At 35.4% G+C, this 23,685-nt stretch overlaps 3 protein-coding genes across 5 annotated transcripts; 2 read left to right on the top strand and 1 right to left on the bottom strand.

Annotated features, from left to right (window-relative positions):
- Window positions 1–1,371: 1,371 nt before the first annotated feature.
- Window positions 1,372–8,316, bottom strand: LOC106390986 (myosin-16-like). Of its 3 annotated transcripts, none has more exons than XR_007322075.1 (25): window positions 7,829–8,316; window positions 7,235–7,378; window positions 6,973–7,118; window positions 6,715–6,871; window positions 6,493–6,551; window positions 6,245–6,404; window positions 6,022–6,171; window positions 5,815–5,951; window positions 5,585–5,731; window positions 5,389–5,490; window positions 5,125–5,182; window positions 4,941–5,042; window positions 4,827–4,864; window positions 4,602–4,728; window positions 4,346–4,513; window positions 4,106–4,237; window positions 3,917–4,026; window positions 3,767–3,827; window positions 3,505–3,682; window positions 3,224–3,429; window positions 3,026–3,145; window positions 2,433–2,915; window positions 2,200–2,339; window positions 1,886–2,140; window positions 1,372–1,677 (listed from the first exon to the last, which is right to left on the bottom strand). XR_007322075.1 is itself a non-coding variant. In XM_022700925.2 (25 exons), exons 1-25 carry the CDS (start codon window positions 7,952–7,954, stop codon window positions 1,634–1,636), a joined length of 3,552 nt encoding a protein of 1,183 aa, XP_022556646.1. In that variant the 5' UTR covers window positions 7,955–8,310; the 3' UTR covers window positions 1,372–1,633. The 3 variants fall into 3 exon arrangements, 2 of the variants coding, with proteins under 2 accessions (XP_022556646.1, XP_013687003.1); XM_022700925.2 differs by having other exon boundaries at window positions 1,886–2,130; window positions 3,755–3,827; window positions 7,829–8,310; XM_013831549.3 differs by having other exon boundaries at window positions 1,886–2,130; window positions 7,829–8,304.
- A 1,691-nt stretch (window positions 8,317–10,007) lies between these two features.
- Window positions 10,008–11,476, top strand: LOC106395006 (optic atrophy 3 protein homolog). Its single transcript, XM_013835544.3, has 4 exons — window positions 10,008–10,271; window positions 10,399–10,533; window positions 10,914–11,000; window positions 11,120–11,476. The coding sequence occupies exons 1-4, from the start codon at window positions 10,098–10,100 to the stop codon at window positions 11,333–11,335; spliced, it is 612 nt and encodes a 203-aa protein (XP_013690998.1). The 5' UTR covers window positions 10,008–10,097; the 3' UTR covers window positions 11,336–11,476.
- A 5,611-nt stretch (window positions 11,477–17,087) lies between these two features.
- LOC125586014 (U3 small nucleolar RNA-associated protein 25-like) lies at window positions 17,088–17,588 on the top strand. Its single transcript, XM_048755782.1, has 2 exons — window positions 17,088–17,349; window positions 17,461–17,588. Exons 1-2 carry the CDS (start codon window positions 17,088–17,090, stop codon window positions 17,586–17,588), a joined length of 390 nt encoding a protein of 129 aa, XP_048611739.1.
- Window positions 17,589–23,685: the final 6,097 nt, after the last annotated feature.

A 23,685-nucleotide genomic window follows, 5' to 3' on the forward strand; every position in this document is an offset into this window, starting at 1 on the left:
GGCGTTTGACAACAATCGCTCAAACCGCTCCAAACCGGTTCAAACCGCTCTAAACCTCATAAATTCAAAAGCTGGTTCCAACTAGCTGTTTGCGGTTGCAGGCGGTTGCGGGAGGATAATTTTTTTTTCTTTTTTTTAAAACAATATAAATACAAAAATAAAAATATTCAATAAAAATTTTAAATTGAAATTATAAAAACACTAAAATATATCTATTATACTTTAATTAATATTATAAAATTTTAAAATAAAAATATGTTTTATATTTTTTAAAAATTTAAAACTATAGCTTTCAAAATATAATTTTTATATTTATTATAATATTATGATTTTTAATATTTTTATAATTATATAAAATGTAAATATTGTTAATTTATTATTTAACCGTTACTGCATTTTGTAGTTAACCAGTCATAAGTATCCCGCAAACGCACCGATTTATAACCGCAGAACCAGTCGTACAAATCTCTTAAAACTGCTAGAAACCGCAACCACCCGCATCCGCAAACTCCCGCAACTGCAACCGCTACGTTTGAACCAATCAGGCCCTAAGTGCGTTCCTCCCGGGGCCAACCGGATCAGCCGATAGGGCTTATAAAAAAAAAATCTTTTGGAACATATATCTTTTTTATTGTTATATATGTAACATAAATCATACTAACCATCTCGATATCATCACAAATTTATTACGTTTTAACTTAAAAAAACACAAATTCTTAGTTAACTAAAAACACTCTGTGTCTTGATTCTTAAGACTTTGCTCGTACGTACGTCAAGTCTAGTACACTCGGCCTTGGGGGTGTTTCCCTCATTGGAGACGACAGTTTTTGGATCATTTTCAGGTAAATGGTCTTGGATTTATGATTATTTACATGTTCGAGAAATTGGCTTGGCTATACAGAAAAGATAAAAAAATCTAAGCAAAAATCCTAAATTAGGATCCAGTGTTATAGTATGATACAGAAATTTGTATGTTTATTTATATGTTCGAATAATCATGCCTCTAGTGTTTATGGTACGGATCTTGTGCTCAAGAAGGACAAGTATTCACAAACAAGTATAAATCTTCATGTGATGAGTGTTTTTACTCCTGTGTAATAGCTTCGTTTAAGAAAATGATGCAACGAGGCAAATAAAAAAGCATAAATTTATTGCCGATTAGCAGTTAATGCTCTAATGGGCTGGCAAAAAACATAACAAAATAGTGATGTACCGTGGCAGGGTACTATTCTACAACTAGACCACTGGTGCTTGTTAAACCTGTTATTCATAAGAGTTAGAATTATTCTAGACTCCTTTCCCCGAGATTTGACACTTTCTTTTAGCTCAAAGCACAAACTGACAGGGATTTCGAACTCATATAGATTGCACTGAAAAGAAAGCAAATGAATAATTCTAGAATTAAGTAGCAATTGTATTAGTTGAAGAAACAAACATGGCTTTTGTATGCATTAAACACATAGAACCTGATATCTAAACAGTTATTGCAGCATCTAATCATGAGAAAACTGTGACTGGAGTCTGTACTAGTTGTAAACACTAAAGCAATTGCCTTTGGGACAACAATATGGAGTAAAGAGATTAGCAGCACTCCAAAAATATCTGGTGAAGAGATCAAAACGGCGTTCCATCATCAAAAGTAATCTTCAAAGCCCCCTTCCTTCTTAATCTCTGTTCCTGCAATATTTATTGTTCTACAAGATGAGAAGAAAGGATAATTCCATTAACAGTGTACACCTTCTGCAAACTGTTTATTAATTATTATATGAAGGATTCAAGGTGAATAAAGTAGCCAAGTGTTTTGACTTGGAAACACAATCAAGTCTGTTGTGTACTCTATTATGTTCATAGAAAAATATGGGATTTTAGTGCTATTACCACTGACCTTTGGCCTCTGTGGTTGATAGATCTTGAACAATAACCTGCAGCTGATTTGGATTATCTGGAGAAGAAGAAGATGGAGCTGGAAAAGTGAAATCAGAATCAGTTGATGAAGCTTCAGAGTTCTCAGAGCTGTCAGCAAGATCATCACGTACAACTGGCGCTGAAGCAGCCATCGTTGAAGACATGGAAGTAGATCTCAGGATGGACTTCAGTTGCGAGAATTGGTCCGACATAGAATATAACAACCTGGGATACACTAAACAAGACTTAGCATCAGGAACACAAGATCATCTCTGGTTGTTAATCAATTAATACCTGTTCAAAGAGTCTTGTAGTTGGTAAACTCTTTTTTCTGTTTCTTCTAATCGTTTGCGTCTTCTCTCACCAAGTTCTCGAGCTTCATCACATTTTCTTTCGGAGATGTCAGCCCTTTGTTTCTCAACTTGCAACAAGGCCTGAAGAGTAAAATTTAAGTATCAGGTAAACAAAACAATATAGCAACATGTCTAGAAGCTGTTCAAAATGTTGGTGGGGAATAGAAACATTACCTTCAACATCTCAACTTCGGCAGTGAGGGACTCAATTTCTGTATCACGAAAAGGGTTCGTTATATGGCTTACATCAGAGAAGTTGTTGTAAAGGTTCTCTGAATCGAGAACAAAGGGGTTTTCAATTCCATCATCTGCTTGGATGGTATGTTCTGTATGTCGTTCATGTCCTTTCTCTTCATCACTACTATGCTCTGAATGCATTACAAAGGACTTTTCAATTCCATCATCTGCTTGGATAGTGGTATGCTTTGTCTCTCTTTCATGTCTTATCTCTCCATCATCGCTATGCTCTGAATGCATTACAAAGGACTTTTCAGTTCCATCATCTTCTTGGATGGAATGTGTTGTCTCTCTGTCATGTCCCATATCTTCATCACCACTTTCATCTGAATGCTTTACAAACGACTTATCAACTGCCTCTTCGGCTCGATTGGAAAGTTCCACCTCTCTTTCATGTTCTGTCTCTTTCTTTTTGTCAGCCTACACACATGATTTTATATCAATACATCTTCCTCTAGTGAGGAGAGCCATCTGCATAGATCAAAACACTTGAATACTCAAATAAGCTTGCAGGGACTGGTCTGGAATACCTGATTTGACTGTCCCAACTGTTTTCTAGCAATCCTTCCTCTGAGTTTGCTTTGATAAACAAGAGAAGCTCTTTTCAGTTTCTTGTAGTCAGTTATAGCACTGTAACCACGCCAGTAAGACTGCAAGTTTCTTACGAGTTAATGTTAATTTCTTTTTCTTGAGATAGAATGATTCCATAAGAGTAACGAGAGAAGGACCTGGATCACAGTCGCTGCCTTAGACTTCAGTTTATAATGGAACTCATGGCGTGCAACCATTGTCCGGAGTCCACTTTGCAATGTGACTGCCGAAGATTTGGTATTCCCATAATCTTTAATCGCAATCTGTCTACGTAAGTTTTTCTGAATTTTGATGGCGGCTTCCTCCCTTTTCATGTACCTTGATATCTTTCGTGCAAGGTTTGCTAAAATATGAAAAGAGAGACTTTATCAGCCTTCAGTGAAACCATAACGCCAAAACAAAAGCTATGGCAACTCACCTCTCCAATTAGCTTGTATATTAACTGAAGCCCTCCGCAAGAGTACATATCGTTCTCTTGTGAGACGGGTTCTAACTTGTCCTTGAATCATCTTCGCTGCTTCGCCAAGCACTTTTGTTCTGTGTGCATCTAGCTCAGCCATCTGACCAGCTCTAAGGAAAACTTTACTTTTCCCAATCTGCAAATTAGATATCATCATATCAACACGCATCAATGGGACTGGGGTTCCTTTTATATTTAGTGAACTTACTAGGAACCTTACTTGGAAACCTGTAAGCCCTTTTTTGTCCAAAATCCACTTGCATGCATCATCTGCTTCATACCTGCTTACAGTGTAAGGTATGGAAACTGAGATAACAAACTCCAGGAGCAATTAGAAAGTTCAAGCTTGATGGGTAGAACTGATACGTACTCTCCTTTCAGAATCTCCGGTGCAAGAATGATAAATCGTTTCAAGAATTCAATGAAAGTTCTATTTGTTGGATATCCAGCGCATTTCACTCTGATGGCCTCAAGAACACCCTGCATAAAGACAAATATCATATAACACCTCAACACATCAAAACATGTTAATCATAAACAATTCAAATGAATCACTGACCCCAGAGCGTAATTGGTGCAAGACATTGGCATTGTCAAACACTGTTGGCTGCAACAAATTGTTTGGCTTAACACATCTGATGTAGTGCGGTTCCGTAAGATTCAGTGTCTCCATCAGCTGTTGCAATTGTAGCTGCACCAATTACTTGAACATGTCAGCCCATACAGATGATGAGTGTAGCATCAAAAGTTCAACCTTATTTGCTAAAAAAGTCTCAAATGGAATTTGCAGGAACGTCACCTTGAAACGAGCGCCAATGGAGGAAAACTTAGATTTGCTACTCGCTTTAGGAAGAGGAGGAAAAAGGCCCGACACAAAAGAACATTTGGAAGCATTTAACAAATCCTGATGCTCGGCAACAACATAGTCTTTGTTTTTGTCTAAAAATTGATCGGACTGGTACTGAACCTGCAAAAAATAACATGGGAAATACACATTCAAGATCATAATTATCTAGTTTTAATTCTGAAAGCAGCAGTGTGTGAAATGCACTTACCTCCCCTGCATAATGAACTAACGTAAAATCTGACCGAGTCAATTTTGGTTTTATGAAGCGCTTATGATTCTTGAATGTTTGATACAGCTTCTCAGAAAATGTTTCAGGAGTTGATTTGGGTAGCATGCTGCAGAAGGGATAAACGTTAATTTATAACACATAATTATTGTGGTTTGAGACGAAAACACTAAACTACAGCTACAGGTAGAGACATTTATATTATACCATGCTTCATCTAGAAGAGCAATGATACCACCGGGCTTCTGTAAAAGATTGAAATCAGAGTTTTAGAAAAGAAAGATGCAGCATGAGGTAACAGATAAAATGGATATAACAAACCTTTTCAATCAGATCCACGACATCTTTGTTATCAACGAACTCCACATAGCTCCAATCTATTTCTTCTTTCTCATATTCACCTTGTTCCATTTTGAATACATGCTGTACAGTATAATGATTTTCAGATTAATTAACAGAATCTTGAGCCAAAATCAGCAGCCATAACCTATGACTGACCTCATACCTGGTTGAAATGCTGTTGCAGCTTTTCATTCGTGTAATTTATACAGAATTGTTCAAAGCTGCACGGAGAATATAAACAAGTCAGTGAACAACTGAAAGTAGAGGTTAGATTAGGTGATGTTATAGATATCTCTTTAGTCCTGGAAACTTATACAAAGACATCATTTCCCAAAGATCACAATTTTGGAGCTAATAATGATTAAATCATATCTCAGCTCAAAATAAATGCATTCTAAATATGATTAAATCATATCTCAGCCATCACCTGTTGGTTTTGAAGCTCTCAAAACCATAAATGTCAAGGACTCCGATCAAACGCCTAGAGTGAGAATCTTGTCCGATAGAGATATTTATTTTGTTTACCAACCTGGAAGATAATTACGAGTTCCGACTTAGCAGATGTCACCCTCAGTAGCATGTGGAGAAAATATAGATAATTGGATACTGATATAGAAATTTACCAATCAAAGAGTCTAGAGTATATTGTCTTTGCTAAACCATCCCTACTGACGGCAGCACCAAGAGGATCAAGACTTCTTTTGATAACTTCTTCTGGGGTGACCATCATACGCTTACACAAAGCATCTTCTAAGGAATTGGGATCACACCTAAAACAACAAGTTGTGATTACATGCATTAAGAGAATAAGAGTTTAGTTGGAACTTGGAACAGTAGAAGAGGAATATAATACATGAGCAATTCTGACGTCATTTGGAGATGAAACATTGACTGTTCATCTTTTAGAGATGATGAATCAGCATCTTCTCCCTTGCAAAATTCAATATTTCCAAGATGGAGAATGGCAGCCACAATTCTGAAAATTGCATCCTGAGGAGACAAAAGAAGATAAGTTATTTCCTATATAGCAATCAACAGGTGATAGACAGGAATTGCTAACCTGTTCTGTTTCACTTATTCCAACTACATCCATAGCTCTTCTAGTGGCAAGATACTCCTCTGCATCATTTACACCATCAAGTTCATAGCAGCTAGATTGGTTAAGATAGCGAAAGGACTTAGGGTCCCCCAATTTAAATCTCTCAGCATCCTGCAAAATTTGATATTCTTTACCACTTGAAAGATTCATCCGAGTATATGTGAGGGCAACTTAGATAAGCTACCTCTGGAGGAGCAGCACACAGGAGGTAAAAGCAGTGATAGTTGCGTTCAGGATCTGAAACTTGGCAAACACGAGACCTCTCCAAAAGGTAGGTTCTGATGGCTGCCCCAGATATTCGACCCACATCATCAAACTGAATCTCCACAAATTTCCCAAAACGACTGCAACAAGAAAAAACATTAGTATCCACTAACGGCAGGTAGAAGAGTGAGGAGCACTGCTACAAGCAAATGGAAGCTTTATCTTTACCTGGAGTTGTTGTTCTTAACAGTCTTCGCATTTCCAAATGCCTCGAGAACTGGATTTGACTGTAACATGATCCAATTTGCACAAAGAATTAGATCCAAAACCAAAAGAAGAGACCCCAGTGGTATCACATAATGAGCAAGGTCCAATCTAAGGGATATATCTCAAGATTGTATACTCAAGAAAGCCTAACAAACAAAAACGGATCTATTCATCACAACTTACTTCTAAGACTTGGTTCTCAACCGTCCGTCCTTCACCTGCAGTATGCCCGCCAAAGTATGCAAGGTAACGCATGAGCATCTTAGTCGTCTCTGTCTTTCCAGACCCACTTTCACCACTGACCAGTATACATTTATTCCTGTCCTCATTGATCATTTCCCTGTTTCAAAATTTCTCAAACTAATAAATAAAACACTTCTGCCATTTTTATAGAGAAAAGAAAACATCAAAAAAACGAACAACAAAGAGTTCATTAACCACCTGTATGCAATGCCACCAATTGCAAAAACATGAGGGCCCAATTCTTTGAAGGAGGCTTCCTTGTACTTCTCCATAACCTCAGCGTCATAAAGATGAGGGAGTCCTTGAAAGGGATTGACAGCAATAAGAATGTTTCCTGTATAAGTCTGTCATGATGTCAAAAAATTATAACAGACTCCCTATTACTACATTAACTACTGGTTAGTTACCAAGGACTAGTATGAAAATATTTGGTATGCAACCAGAAATGAAATATTCTTACATAAATTTCATTCAGCCCATATCTGGTGGCCAAGTTGTCGAGAACCGCAGGCTCATGGAGATAAGATAATCGTGTCATGTCCTCTACTCCCTCTGAAGGAGCTTCATCGTCTTTTGGATATAGTTTTGATAATTTAGCAACAAGCTAACAAGTGAAAGGAATAATGAATGAATCAGAGATATGGAAAGCAAAGCAGCACCAGTAAACTCCAGAAAAATGGCATTAAAATGAATTAAAGCATAAAACTCTGTATGAAAGTGGATTTTCTACCAAACGACTAATTAAAACAAAAACCGACACTCTGAGCATGTAGCATTAGCAAAATGAAACCATGTTAAAGGATGCATTCATGAAAAAATAGTTAGATTTTTAGTGTGCATTACATCCATTAGTCTAAATCTCCTATAAAGAAACAAGCTTTATCAAGCAGAACAATCTTTGATATATATAATCTCATGACCATTTCTCTAATACGACAAAGGACTGCCAAAAAAAACTCTCTCTTGGAGGTGAATTCTCAAAAGCTGGAAGCAGTATATTAGATAACTGAAGAAAGAAAGAAAAAAAAGAAAAAACGAAGAAGTCTTTATTTACCTCTTTACCATCATTGGTTTTAACCTCAGCTTCGTCTCCCTTGATATTAAGCACAACCCCGTGAGTCCATGCAATCTCCGGGTCCTCCACCCAAACATGAGAATCCACCAATATGTTTTCACCCATTCCTCAAGATTCTTCCTACCAATTCATCAGTTTCATTCTTGTGCGTTCACATCTAGAGCTGCCATTCAAAAAGTAAGAGACCTTTGGAGAAAACGAATCTCAGAAGAGAACACCACACCGGCGAGGCTCGAATTTCATGGAGGACGTGATCGATTCTTCTTCTGAATCCAAACGCAAAGGTGAAGAATGATTTTTTCTCTCTGATCGAGTGACGCATAAACTCGCCATCGATTTCGCCATTCCTGTGGACGCCATTCTCCCTGCCAAATTTAGCGGAAAGAGACATTCAGTTGCTAAACACAGTGTAACACACCAGGGGCTGGCATTTTACCAGATATCCGAAGCTGCAGCCGGACCCGATCCGAAAAATCCGAACCGAAATAGCAGAATATCCGAATGGGTATTGAATTAGGAAATATTAGATATCCGAACCCGAACAGGTAATATCCGAACCCGAATGGATATCCAAAAATAACCGAACACACGTATAATTAACCTTATATTTCTAGTTTACATCTCTCGTTTTATATAGAATATTTATATTGATACTACACATATTTTAAGTTCATATAATATACATACAATTAAGGAGAAAATAATTTTGTTACTCACTTAAAATGCATGTCAAGCTTTTTATTTCAAGAATTAACAAAAACTTACATCAAAAATTTAAAAACAATAACCAACTTAAGGTCTTTTTAGTTTCAAAATGTTATGTCGAAATCTATTAATCATTCAATCTATTAAAAATAAAAAAAAATTAGTTAAGTGAAAGTTATAAATACAAGAAATTTGAGAAATGAAAATTTAATTTTGTTTTTTCAAAATCTAAATATCCGAACCCGATCCGAAATAACCGAACCCGAACTAAAAATATCTGAACCCGACCCGAAGTACAGAAATACCCGAACGGGTTCTACATCTCTATACCGAAATACCCGAAAATCCAAAATACCCGATCCGAACCCGAACGGATACCCTAACGCCCATCCCTATAACACAACAGCATCCTCGCTACTAGGCCTGGCACATTTTTCTGGTATCGAACCGTACCGTACCGTACCGAAATAAACTAAAACCAAACCAAATTTTATAAACCTCCGAACAGAGTTTGGAACCGAAAAACCAAAATTCGAAGGAATACCTGAATTTTTAAAATACAGATGATATATCAAAAATATCAAATTATATTTAGTTTTTAAATTACCAAATATCTTAAACATATTATTATAACCTGAATTATCCAAAAATCTAAATTATCCAAATATTTTTGTCCGGAATATTTAAATTTATCCAAACTATCTAATATTTTTATCTAAATCATCCGATATTAAACCTGAAATCTCAGAGTTGTCTGGCGTTTTTACTCATATTATCCAAAATTACTGAAACCGAATTGGAACCGAATTTTTTTCAAATATCAATCGGTTCTTAACTGCGCTAAAACCGAAATGTCCAAATTAAAACCGAACAAAATTTTGTAAATAACCAAATGTTTTTTTAAATCTCTAGAACCGAAATAAATTTAGAAAAAAAAACTAAAAAACAAAATATTTGAATCGAAACCTAACATCCACACCTACTTGCTACCTTACGGAGTTGGAATTTGACCCGATCCGCCAAGAAAACCCAATCCGTAAATTTTACACTTTTCCGAAAAATCAGATAATAAAAAATAAAACTTTCTTGCCGGGTAAGTTGGGTTTTATAATTAATCACAAAGTTTTCAGTTCTATCTTGAATAATATTTTTATAATTAATCACAAAGTTTAAATGATATTCATCAATTATTTTTCAACAATTATTTTTTCTTCAAATGGTGCCGAAAGAATATATTTTTATTAACTTTGAAAACAAATTATTTTTATATCTGAATTTAAATATTACAATATTTAGACAAAATATATGAAATCTGGATAAGGATACTCAAGTCGCAGATCTCACACCAGTATCCTAGCTACCTTACAGATCCAGAATTTGACCCGACCCGACCCGCCAAGAAAACCCCGACTCAGGAAATTTACAATTTTTTCCGAGAAATTAAATAAATAAAAATCAAAACTTTCTTGCCGGGCACGGTGGGTCTCTTCCTTTAGAAAAGGGCTAAAAGCCTAAAAGCTAAAACCTCTTATATGATTCTCTCATGAGCAGCAAAAGCAGCAATTCGAGGACTCTGTTGCAGCAGGGCATGGTGTTTCCGCTAGTGAAGCTAGGATCCCTAGCGCTACGAACCATCTGCAAACCCATCGCTAACCGCCTCAAGAAACAAGCCGGAATCAACCCTGGGTTCCGTCAATTCATCGTCAACATTGCCCAGGTAAAAACAAACCCTAATTTCAAAAGTCCCCATCTTTTGGGGTTTATGATCATCGGTCGAATCAAGGGTTTATGGAAAAGATCTTGAATGTGTATACTTTTGTGTTGTTTTGAGGAAATTTGGACAGGCGAATCATAGGTTTACGACAAAGTTGCAAAGACAGGCTTCTGGTCGTGTAACTGATGCGATTATTAGGCCTTTGAACGAAGAGAGAGCTGTTCAGGCCGCTGCTGATCTTCTCGGGGAAATCTTTGCCTTCACGGTATCTTAAAGTTCATGTCTTTTGATGGCTAAAGATCCTGCCCCTTCAGAATTGTTCTGCATTACTTCTTTGAATTGTTCTGCATAATGTTCAAGAAATCGATAGGCTGTATGGGATTAGGACCGATTTTTTTTTAACGACTAGATCGCTTTTTTTTTTTAATGTATACCAATTTTTTTTTTTTTAATTGTTCTAGAAAAATTGTTTTGTTTAGGTCCGATTTACCGACTAGGTGGCGCTGGTTATGCATCTGCAAGATCATTTACATCAATATTCAATAACCATTAAGATTACTTTGCTCTTTGTAATTGAAGTTTGTTTTCATCCATTAATGGATTGGTTCTGAAACCGATAAACAATGTTCTTCCTTCTCTTAAAAGGTTGCAGGGGCTGCTCTTGTCTATGAGGTGCAGAGAAACGCCAGAGGCGAAGCTAGAAAAGAAGAGAAGCGACAAGAAGAACTACAGGTTAGCTCCCACATATTAACTATGTCTCTCATTGCATCCTCTCTGTTCAGTACAGTTTTCCACATATCTTGCCTATTGTTCTCTCTCTATCACTCACCCTGCTCATATTTGTTTACCAGGAATTCAGGCTCAGACATAAGAAGATGGAGAGCGAAGTGGAAGCGATGAATCAAAGGATCTCCATGATCTCTGAAGCTCTTTCTAAACAAAGAGCTCTCGCTGCGCAAGAGCTTTCTAAACAAAGAAAGCCTGCAGAAGATGTTTCTAAACCAAGAGGACTCGCTTGGCTCTACAGCTTTGTTTATTGTGGGAGTGCTCCTGAGAAGGAGAGCTAAAGACGCAAAACCCTTAGCTCTTCAGCTTTGCTTGTAATATAGTTTCTGTCTTAGTTTCTGATATAAACAGATTAGTTAATTGCAGAAGAGAAGAGACGTGTGTTTTGTTCAGGCTTCCAACAACTATTTCATAAACCCAAATTCTTAGTCTAGAAGATGTCCTTATTATGACTTGATCAATAACTTTTTTTTCTCAGTATGAAGACCTTAATATAGAACCCAATATCAAAACTGTTCTATATTTTTCTTTTATTGATTTTTTAAAAATGGAGTTATTGGTTTATTGATTTCAATAGGCTTGGTTTATAAATTTGTTACTGATTTCAAATCAATATTAAAATCATCTGTTACTTCTTTTATGATTAAATATCCGTCCGACCGGACAGGTATTTATTTTATGTTTTTAGTTTTTTTTTAGTTTATATTAAATGATGTATTTGTAGTATTTAAACATAAATTTATATTAATCTTTTTGGTTATAATAAAAATTAAAATTTAAAAATTAATAAAATATTCTAATATAAATTTTATCCTAATTAAAATAATATAGAGGTGGGTCATAATTTTTTCCAATTTCAAAATCTTAGCATCCTTTAAAAACAAAGAAAATAAATTTATAAATACATAAAATATATAAACATATTTAGAACTATAATATCTATTAAAATAAATTTATAAAATAAAATAATCTTGCGCTGTTGTTGTTTATTTCTAGAGCTTGATCCGTGACCCTATTAATATTTGCTTTCACTTTAAATTTTTTCTTTGTACTAATGGTAATATATATTTGTAAATTAAAATGTATTACATAATTGTTGATATAACATTTTAAAACATAACAATTTTATTTATTATTTTAAATAATTATATTTTGTGATTTTAATTGTCTATTATATCACAATGTGTCATATAAAAATTCAATATTTATAACTAATTGGACTTATATTATGAAACCATTATACTAATAATATATGAATAAAATATTTTATATTTTATTTATATGTTATATAAATTGATTATGATGTGTGACTTTTTATTTTATTATTTATTACTAACAAATATAATAAATATTTAATATGTTAATATAAAATATATTAGGAAATCTATTTTGGTTAAGATTTGATTAAGGAAATCTATTATTTAAATTAGAAAAATACATTAAATGCTAAAATTTATTATTTAAATTAGGAAAATACAAGCATACTTAAATATATGTTCAATAAATATTTCAATGGTATTCTAATGTAAATAAATGGTAAAATTAAGTGTTATTTTTATTTTGTACTTCTGTTTTAATAATATAGACTAGATCATGACCCGCACGACCGTGCAGGTTTTCTTTAATAGTAAAATATTTTAGATTATGCAATACAATACATCAATAAATTAATATAATTTGGTGTTATATATTATCTAATTTATAATAATATTTGTGTAGCGTATAATATTATTATTATAAATTTTTTTTTTTTTTGTAACAAAATTTATTTTGAAAACATTATTATGTAACAATACTGATTTACATAATTTTTGTTTTATTCTAAATTTGAAATATATGTGAAAGTTAAATTAAGTTGAACCTATATAATAGAGAATTTGGTATTAATTAAACCAATTTATTATTGATGTTTAAATAATAAACCGAATTGTTTTTTTTTTAACTTAGGAGAATACACATACGTTAATAATAGTAGAGTAAAATCTTATACATACGGTATGAATAAAGATCAAATGTTTCATCTATGAAAGAAAGCATAAATTAGTTGTATTACATAGTAAAAACATTTAAAGGTGTGGCTTCTAAGTGGTATAAATTAAAAAAAATCACATATGAAATAAATCATAATTTTTGTGCTAAATAGATAAGAATTTTTATTTTTAAATTAGAAATATAAATGAATATTTATTTTTAAAAACATCCTTTAAAATACTTCTTATATTTAATTTTGAAAATTCAATTTTATAAAATTGTTATTATCATTAAAATATTATGAAAAGTATTTTATATAATTATTAAAAAAAATACAATCAAAAATAAACTAAAATTTAGTTTCTAATTATACTTTGTGAAAATTAAAAATTTAATTAACTAATTTCGAAAATATATTTTAAAAAGATTCTAAAAGATATTTGAAATATTTTGTTAGACATTTCTTTAAGATATTTATTAGTATTTGAAATAAAAATAAAGATATTAAAATATATTAAAATTAAGTTATGTAAAATTTAATAATTTTTCCAAAGATGGTCCAAATAAAAAAAATCACACATGAAATAAGTGGTGACTTCTATTTTAATAGTATATAGATGCATGAAAGGTAAAAGAAATATATATATATATATATATATATATTGTATATAAATAAAACTATGTTGTTATCTTAAATAAATATGTAATGTCATGTATAACAATTTAGACCTGTTTAATTCCCCCTTTCTCTTATGTTGTTCTATGTTTCAACTGAATCGTAATCTCTTATTTGCAAAAGAGGTGAGTAAAGTTATTACCTTTGTTTATTTATTTAGCTAATAGACGGTCTGGTGCTTTGTTTATGGTTAATTTTAAATTTTAAAATAATTTTATTGTTCACAGTAAATATTTAAATAATTTTTAAACTTTATATTTTTTACTATATATATGTCTCAACTTTTAACTTGTTATCAACAATGTTAAATAAATTAAACTATTATTTTGATATTTCCTACGTAAAATACGAAAAACAATATTTTAATATATACTTTAAATGTGATTTTGTATTTAATTGATATATATATATATATATATATATATATATATATATATATTAAAATAAATTAAATAATAATCCATAGACCTTGAAACTCAATAGTCTGGTGACCTAGGAAGTAAATTCGGTTCAGCGCTCGCATAGGGTTTTAAAATATTGTTTTTTTTCCTTTGTAATATGTTTTATGTAAAGTTAGTAAATATATAATCTACAAAGGAAAATAAAAAACTGATGTTAAAAAAAAATAGAAAAAGAGTACAATATTTTTAAGCGAAAGTCTGTCTATATAAGCCTGGGAAGGGCAAAAGTGAAAGTCAAAACCCTAGTTCTCTAATAAACAAGCCACCTATCGCCTTCTTCTAATTCATTGAGAGATGATGACAAGAGAATCATTGAGATTGCTCGATCTACCATCGGATTTGGTAGTTGAGATACTTTCTAGAATTCCAGCCAGATCTCTGAGACAATTACGCATTACGTGCAAGCGATGCAACGCTTTATTCAAAGATGAAGATTTCATCAAAAAGCACTTGGAGAAAGCAGCAAAGCAGTGTATGGTCCTCATGTTGAGTGATTCAAAGGTTTATTCAATGACTGTAGACCACGACGGAGTTTACGACGACAACGTTGTTGGTTCACAAACGTTGCTGAACCTCAATGATTTCCATTATTCTCAACAAATTGAGATATGTAAAATATTTCACTGCAGCGGGTTATTGTTATGCCCCACCGGGAACTTTAGACTCGTGGTTTGGAACCCTTGTACTGGGCAAAACAGGTGGATCCCACACAGTGGTCGTTACAAGGGTAACTCCGAGTTTGTTCTTGGATACGAAAATAACAAGTCTTGCCAAACCTATAAAATCTTGAGGTACAGCTGGGATAGGTGTGGCCTAGAACGTCAACTTGTTGACTGTGGAATATATGATTTTGAGTCTCATTCGTGGAGGGATCTAAATGACGGGGTCCCCAAAAAGTGCACCATAGTATCAAAGGCAGTGTCTTTGAAGGGTAATATTTATTGGATTGCCGAAAAAGAATATGAAGAAGATTTCTTACTCAGTTTTGATTTTTCAACCGAGAAGTTTAGGTGTTTGTGTTATAAATCATTACGTGGATGGCCCATAACTAATGACCATATCTAGGCCCAGCCATGGCCTTGTCCAAGAGGAGAGAGAGTCGGCGTCCAAGAGGAGAAAGAGTCGGCTATGTCTTGGCCGACTTTAGATCTTAGGACGTTTTCCATTTATCTGTTTTAGATCTTTTCCTATTTCATGTTGTATTAGGTTTTGGATAATTTCCTTTTTCCTATACTTTGTAATCCTTATATAAGGAACCTCTATTACTCATTAATAACACACAGAAACAATTCCCCATTCTTTTACAACACGTTATCAGCACGATCGTCTCTAGATCCCTGAGACAAATCGAAACCTCTAACCCTAAAAGCCAAAACCGGCGACCACAACCAAAAACCCTAAAACCCTAATCTTGTTCTTAGTTCATTCAAGAACTCAGTTGATCCCTCTTGAATCCTAGAAGTTCTCAGAACACGTTCCAGCTCAGAAGAACCGTCCAGCTCGCGATCCACACCCGAGACGCGATCGCATCCGACCCGATCTCCGCGCAGCTCGCAGCCGAGACGCCTCCAGCCCGCGATCGTCCCATCCGCGATCCGATTGCATCCGATCGGTTCTCTCTCTCTCTCTAAAGGTGGTCCGGTTCTAAAAACCCCACAAACAAAGGTATAACTTAATCTGAGAACCTAGATTGATCAGAAACCCTAATCCATTATTATGGAAACTTTGATCTTGATCAAAACCCTAAAACCTACAAGATTAAAATCGACAATCTCTTAAACTAGAAAGATAGAAATCGATTCATTAGAACTTGAATTGATTGTTCCTGATTTGATTTTGAGAAACCCTAAGTTTTGGAATCGAAACCCTAAACCCTAAAGAGTTGAATTCGATTTTTTATTGATTGAATGTTTGATGTTTGAGGTTTTAGGATTGTTAGATTGATTGAAGTAATCTATCTAGAACTTGAAATCCTAAAGGCCTTGAAACCTTTAACTAAAACCGGCAGCCTTAGTTTTAAAGTTGAAACCCTAAATTCATAAATCTAATTGTTAAGGTTGATTGCATTACATATAAATCTGAATTGAAATTGCATTCATATTGATTAATGAAATCGACCAGCATGTAGAAAACATATGAATTCGAATCTGATTGTATTGAATCAAATATTAGGATTGTTCGCACCATGGTCAATTTAGATTTACACGTCCGATCCTATTGCTTGACTATATGGCCGTGTGGCTTGTTTGTTCGCACCATGGTCGATTAGATTGATTGTTTTCTCATAGATGCGTAAGACAAGTTTGTGGCCGAGCTTGTTATACCATGCGGCCACATGATCACATTATGAACCTAAATTGAAATGATGATGTGATTCAAATGTCGAAAATCTCAAATAGAGACTACGCAGCCCTTAATCTCTCCGGAGATAACTACTTGCAGTGGGCGCTAGATACAAAGATTAGCTTAAGGTCAAAAGGTCTTGGTGATACAATCATCAAGGACAACAATGAGACCGACAAGAATCGGTACAGGGCTATAAGTATTATACGCCATCACCTCATTGAAGGTCTAAAAGATCAGTACATTACGATGGAAAATCCACTAGAGCTTTGGGATGCTTTACAGCATAGATATGATCACCAGAAAACGATGTTACTTCTAAAAGCTAGAAATGACTGGAAGAATCTAAGATTCATGGATTATAAGTCAGTGGATGAGTACAATTCGGTCTTGTTTAAGACTGTCTCAATGTTGAGACTTTGTGGTGAAGTAGTAACCGAAGAAGAGTTGCTCGAGAAAACATTCTCTACATTTCATTCCTCAAACATAATCCTGCAGCAGCAGTACCGAATGAAAGGCTTCGCCACATACACTGATCTGATCTCGTGCCTGCTCCTGGCCGAGGCAAACAATGAGCTCCTGATGAAGAACAGTGAAGCTAGACCTGCCGGATCTGCCGCATTACCAGAGGCAAATGAAGTTGAAAAGAAAAATCCCAACGAGTGCAATTACATCCTGAATGATAAGATATCACACGGCAAAGACCGTGGTGGATACAGGAACCGTGACAATTACTCGAACGGTCGAGATAAGTACTTAGGCGGCCGAAAAGGAAACCACAATAACCGTGGTCGTGGTTCCAATCCCGGCCGTGGCCGAGGCGGATATGGACGAGGTCGAGGCGGTATATCCAAACCGTCTTACTCAACCAAATCCGTTTGTCACAGATGTGGGATGAGCAACCATTGGGCCAAGAATTGTAGAACTCCTAAGCACTTATGTGAACTCTACCAAGAGAGTCTTAAGGACAAGAACCCGGAGGCTCATATGGTTCATGATTCCGGTTATGAGGCTGATAAAGAATCTGATGTTGCAAATGACGACCTTATGGATTTTGAGACTTCTGATTGTCTCAAAGACTAAATTTTCGAGACGACTTGTTTTTACTGCTTTATGATTGTTTTATGATTGATTTGGTGTTTTTAATTTCGGTGTTCTGCAACTTTAATAAAATGAAAGCTTTGAAGTCTCTGAGAAATGAAATCTTATTTATAGAAATGAATGACGAAATGAGCATACTCGTGGTGGATAGTGGTACAAGTCATACAATTCTTAGAGATAAAAGATATTTCTTAAATCTCACAATGCAAAGTGCAAACGTACACACCATTGTAGGTGTAGCCGGCCTGATTGAAGGTCACGACCAGGCATATGTGTTGATGCCTAAAGGCACTCATCTAGAGATCAAAAATGCCTTGTATTCCCCAAGCTCTAAAAGGAGCCTATTGAGTTTCAAAGACATAAGATTGAACGGTTTCCATCTTGAAACATGGGAAGAAGGAAATAAAGAATTCCTTAACATAATTTCGATCACCAAAGGCTATAAAAGGATCCTAGAAACCTTACCTGCAATGTCTACTGGCCTATACTATGCAAAGGTCAGTATGATCGAGGCTAATGCCTGCGATAATTTCACTTTATGGCATAACCGGCTTGGCCATCCCGGTACTAACATGATGAGAGAGTTGATGATGTATTCACAAGGCACACGTTCAAAGGAGTTGTCCCATACAATCTCACATGTGCAGCATGTGCACAAGGGAAACTCATAACCAGGCCATCACCAGCCAAAGTTAATAAAGAGATTATAAATTTTCTGGAAAGGAGTCAGGGAGACATATGCGGACCAATACACCCACCTAGTGGGACGTTTAGATATTTCATGGTCCTGATTGATGCATCGACCAGATGGTCGCATGTCTGTCTACTGTCCACAGGAAATTTGGCATTTGCACGCCTGCTTGCTCAGATAATAAGACTGAGAGCACACTTTCCATACTTTCCTTTAAAGACTATACGTCTAGACAATGCTGGTAAGTTCACGTCCCAGACGTTTAATGATTATTGTATGTCCATGGGGGTAAGTCTAGAACACTCCGTGGCACATATACATACGCAGAACGGCTTGGCCGAATCATTCATTAAACGTATCCAGCTGATAGCCAGACCATTGCTCATGCGGTCTCAGCTCCCTGTATCAGCGTGGGGACATGCCGTATTACATGCAGCAGAACTGATTCGCATCAGGCCATCTAATGAGCATAGATATTCGCCATCCCAGTTACTCACGGGTCATGAGCCAGATGTGTCCCACATCAAAACATTTGGATGTGCCGTCTACGTTCCAATTGCTCCACCACAGAGAACGAAAATGGGACCACAGAGGAGGATGGGAATATACGTAGGATATGACTCCCCGAGCATTATAAAGTATCTTGAGCCAACAACCGGTGATTTGTTTAAGGCCAGATACGCAGACTCACAGTTTGATGAGTCCACATATCCGACCTTGGGGGAGATAACGGCCGGTTAAGCAAAGAAATCGAATGGTCTCGACCATCAATATCTTGGCAAGATCCTCGGACTAAAGAATGTGATATGGAAGTCCAAAAGATTATACATCTTCAAAAGCTAGCTAATCAACTGCCAGATTCATTTGCTGACCCAAATAGAGTGACAAAATCGTATATCCCAGCTTGTAATGCACCAATACGAATAGACGTCCAGAAGGGACAAGATCAAGTGGCTACAGAGTCTAATCAACGTCTCAAACGTGGTAGACCTATTGGTTCCAAAGATAAACAGCCTCGGAAGTCCAAGAGAGGTGCTGGATCCGAGAGCATCAAGGAAACCGTCCAGAACATTGATGGACCGGCCGAGCCGACCCAGAAGGTCGAGCCAAGTGAGCCGGCCATGCCAAATGTTCCGACCATTCCAAATGATGGGGTTCGGGACGCCGAACTTCATGGGACACAAGGGCCGGACAATCAAGAGATCTCTATAAATTATATAATGTCTGGAACGAAATGGAACAGAAATGATATCGACGTCGATGATATTTTTGCTTATAAAGTAGCACTTGAGATCATGGAAAAAGATGAGGATCTAGAACCCACGTCCATATATGAATGCATGCAAAGATCAGATTGGATCAAATGGAAAGAAGCTATAAACGTGGAGTTAGAATCATTAAAGAAAAGAGGCATTTTTGGCCCTATAACCGTGACACCTAGAGATGTCAAACCAGTGGGATACAAATGAGTCTTTGTGAGAAAGAGAAATGAGAAAGGAGAAGTAGTGAGATACAAAGCATGGCTTGTAGCACAAGGATTCTCACAGAGACCAGGAATAGATTATGAGGAAACTTATTCCCCTGTGGTGGACGCAACTACATTACGATATTTGATCAGTCTGGCCGTGAAAGAGAAGCTTGATCTGCGCCTAATAGATGTAGTAACTGCGTATCTGTACGGTCCACTGGATAATGAAATCCATATGAGAGTTCCAGAGGGTATTGAGCTCAAAGATGAGAAAGGTTCTCGAGAACAGCATTGCATTAAGCTGAATAAAGCCTTGTACGGTTTGAAACAATCAGGTCGAATGTGGTACAACCGATTATCAGAGTACCTAATGAAAGAAGGTTATAAGAACGATCCAATAAGTCCATGTATCTTTATAAAGAGATTTGACAGCAAGGGCTTCGTGATTATGTCTGTCTATGTGGACGACCTGAATGTGATTAGAACCCCTGGAGAGATTTCCCAAACGGTCGAATGTCTAAAGAAAGAATTTGAAATGAAAGACTTAGGGAAAACTAAGTTCTGTTTGGGACTGCAATTTGAGTATGTGGATAATGGAATCATTGTGCATCAAAAGACATATACAGAAAAGATACTCACGCAGTTCAATATGGACAAGGCTCATTCCTTGTCAAGTCCTATGGTCGTAAGGTCCTTAGACCTTGAGAAGGATCCGTTTGGACCAAAGAAGCCGGACGAGGATATGCTCGGACCGGAAATACCTTATCTAAGTGCCATTGGAGCCTTAATGTATTTGGCTAGCCATACTAGACCGGACATCAGTTTTGCTGTGAGTTTACTGTCTAGATTCAGTTCATGTCCGACACTTAGGCACTGGAACGGAATAAAACATCTGTTCAGATATCTGCAAGGAACAACCGACCTCGGTTTGTTCTATACAAGCCGACCAGGAGATAGCTTGGCCGGGTATGCAGATGCTGGGTACTTATCTGACCCACACAATGCTAGATCTCAGACAGGTTATGTGTTTATACACAGTGGGACTGCAGTGAGTTGGCGGTCCACAAAACAAACCTTAGTGGCAACATCATCTAATCATGCCGAGATCATAGCCATGTATGAAGCAAGCCGAGAGCTTGTGTGGTTGAGGAACATGACCGGCCATATCCTAAGGGAAAGTGGCTTGGCCGTGGGAAAGGAAAAGGAAGAACCAACGATCATCTATGAGGACAATGCAGCTTGTATAGCGTAGCTCAAAGATGGATACGTTAAGGGAGATAGAACGAAACATATCTTGCCTAAGTTCTTCTTCACCCACGACCTGCAGAAGGCTAAAGAAGTTGAAGTGGTTCAGGTTCGGTCCAGTGACAATTCGGCCGATCTGTTCACTAAGTCTCTGCCGACCTCAACGTTCATGAAGCTGGTTCATCAGATTGGAATGCGCCAGTTGAAGGATCTTCACTGATGCCTTCATCAGGGGGAGTGTCATGTGTTGTACTCTTTTTCCTGTCTACGGTTTCCATTTTTTCCCACCTTGGGTTTTTGGTTTTCCTAGAGAGGTTTTAATGAGGCAACGTCGTGCATGATACAAACCCATATGGTTATGGCATCCAAGGGGGAGTGTTATAAATCATTATGTGGATGACCCATAAACAATGACCATGTCTAGGCCCAGCTGTGACCTTGTCCAAGAGGAGAGAGAGTCGGCGTCCAAGAGGAGAGAGAGTCGGCTATGTCTTGGCCGACTTTAGATCTTAGGACGTTTTCCATTTATCTGTTTTAGATCTTTTCCTATTTCATGTTGTATTAGATTTTGGATAATTTCTTTTTTCCTATACTTTGTAATCCTTATATAAAGAACCTCTATTACTCATTAATAACACACAGAAACAATTCCCCATTCTTTTACAACAGTTTGTCTATTCCTTTTCCGAGTATCGATGCTTATTGTGTTCCTACAGCTCTCGCAGTTGTTAGAGAAGAGCGACTATCAGTATTATATTGCAGCGTTTTCGATCCACCAAAGATTGAGATATGGATGGCGACACATGATAAGATTGATCAGACGAAAGACTTCTCGTGGAACAAGTTTTTATCAGTGGAACTAGATGATAATAATCCTCATCATAAACGTTTTTCAAGTAGCACAACTTTCTTTATCGACGAGAAGAAGAAAACGGCCGTGTTGTGCGATCTGGAATATATACATAAGTGGAACAGGGACATGGTATATATTTTTGGAGAGGACAATGGGTTCATGAAAATACCCGTAGGAGAATATAAATGGCTGATAATGAGGTCACTTGTTTACAATTATGTTCCAAGCTTGGTTCAAATCCAATAGGCAATAGCGTAATGAGTGATTTCTCAAATACACGGCCGCTTTCTTCTTCTCGACGACACGAGGACACAAAAGAAACAAACGGTATTAGTGGGTTATAAACAAGCGTGATTTCTTGCATTTCCATTTCTTTCTATTTGATTTTGTCTTTCTTCTTTTGAAGTGAATGTGTTTTGGTTAATTACTTAATTAATAAAAAACTTTTGTGGACAAAAGTTAATTAATAAATTGATCTTATATTTTATATTATTTTGCATACCAAGTGTTTTATCTTTGATTTGTATATATAACAATAAAATTTATAATTCATTTTTATTTAGGCTTTTAAAAACTAATTATTTAGGCATTAAAAGCTACAAAAAATTGATGTAGGTATTTTATTTTCTAGAGTTAGTAAACGGTAGAAAAAAAATATTGATGTAAGAATTAATTTTCTACAAATTAATTTATACCGTCCAATTTCTACTGTCCAATTTCTGCAGTTACAACCAAATCAATCATCTACATAGTTTGTGTGTTCTTTTCTTCACTGCATTACATTCAGTATGCATCTATAATAATAACCAAATTCTCAATTAATGCAGCAGCTTTGTAAGTTTTTTTTTGGTCTAAAGCTTTGTAAGTTTGTAACATCTTGTCGGGAGGATTTATCGGTGTTCAATGTTTGGGTATAGAAGAATGTTTTTGGTAGACTTCTCTTTAATTAATGTTTCGATTTTGACTGTTTCCAGTTTTGAATGCTTTAGATAGGGGATGAATTTAGGTGGAGTTGGTTAATTTTAATAATCAAGAGATTTGTAAAATTTATAAAGAATTCTAATTAGTTTTTCATATTTAAAAAGTTTAAGAATCCTTAGGATATACGTAATATTTTGAAAATTTTGTTTCATGAGTTAAAAAGCTAATAATTCAAATCCCAATAACACTATATTTTGATAGAATTATATATATAGAATCATTAAAACATAAACTTTTTGAAGAAAAATAGATTGTATATGTCATTAAAAAATCATCAAACCAATAATAATTTATTTTAATAAAAATGTTATAATCCATTAACCAGTAATTATAAAAATTTAAAATTCTTACAATCATTATATTAACCAAACCTTTCGTTTTCAAATTTCAGCTTCTGTTAGGGGTATTTTATCATTTGTATTGACATATTTTACAAATTTATTGAAAGTCAGTTAATGCTATATATTAAAATCACAAATAAGAATGTTCAAGGAAACATATATGGAACTTAGATTAAAAAAAAGGTTAAGGAACACAGTATGCATTTATATATATGCATGTAATGTAGGAACAATAGAGATGTGCATATATATGCATTATTACTTTCTGAACAAATTTACATATTACTAGCTCCAGTTACACTATTATATTAATTTGTATATATATATATATATATATATATATATAAACCCATATATATGGACATGTGAAGCAAAACTGGGTGGAAGAGAATGAGAGGAGAAGCACATGGAATCACACTTGCATGAACATGTTTGTATTCGCAGGCAAGCAACAACTTCCGCTTTAATAGATTAATGAAGAAGTTGCAAACATCACTACT

The sequence above is a fragment of the Brassica napus genome, chromosome C4 (assembly GCF_020379485.1).
Source record: "Brassica napus cultivar Da-Ae chromosome C4, Da-Ae, whole genome shotgun sequence".
Taxonomy (NCBI): domain Eukaryota; kingdom Viridiplantae; phylum Streptophyta; class Magnoliopsida; order Brassicales; family Brassicaceae; genus Brassica; species Brassica napus.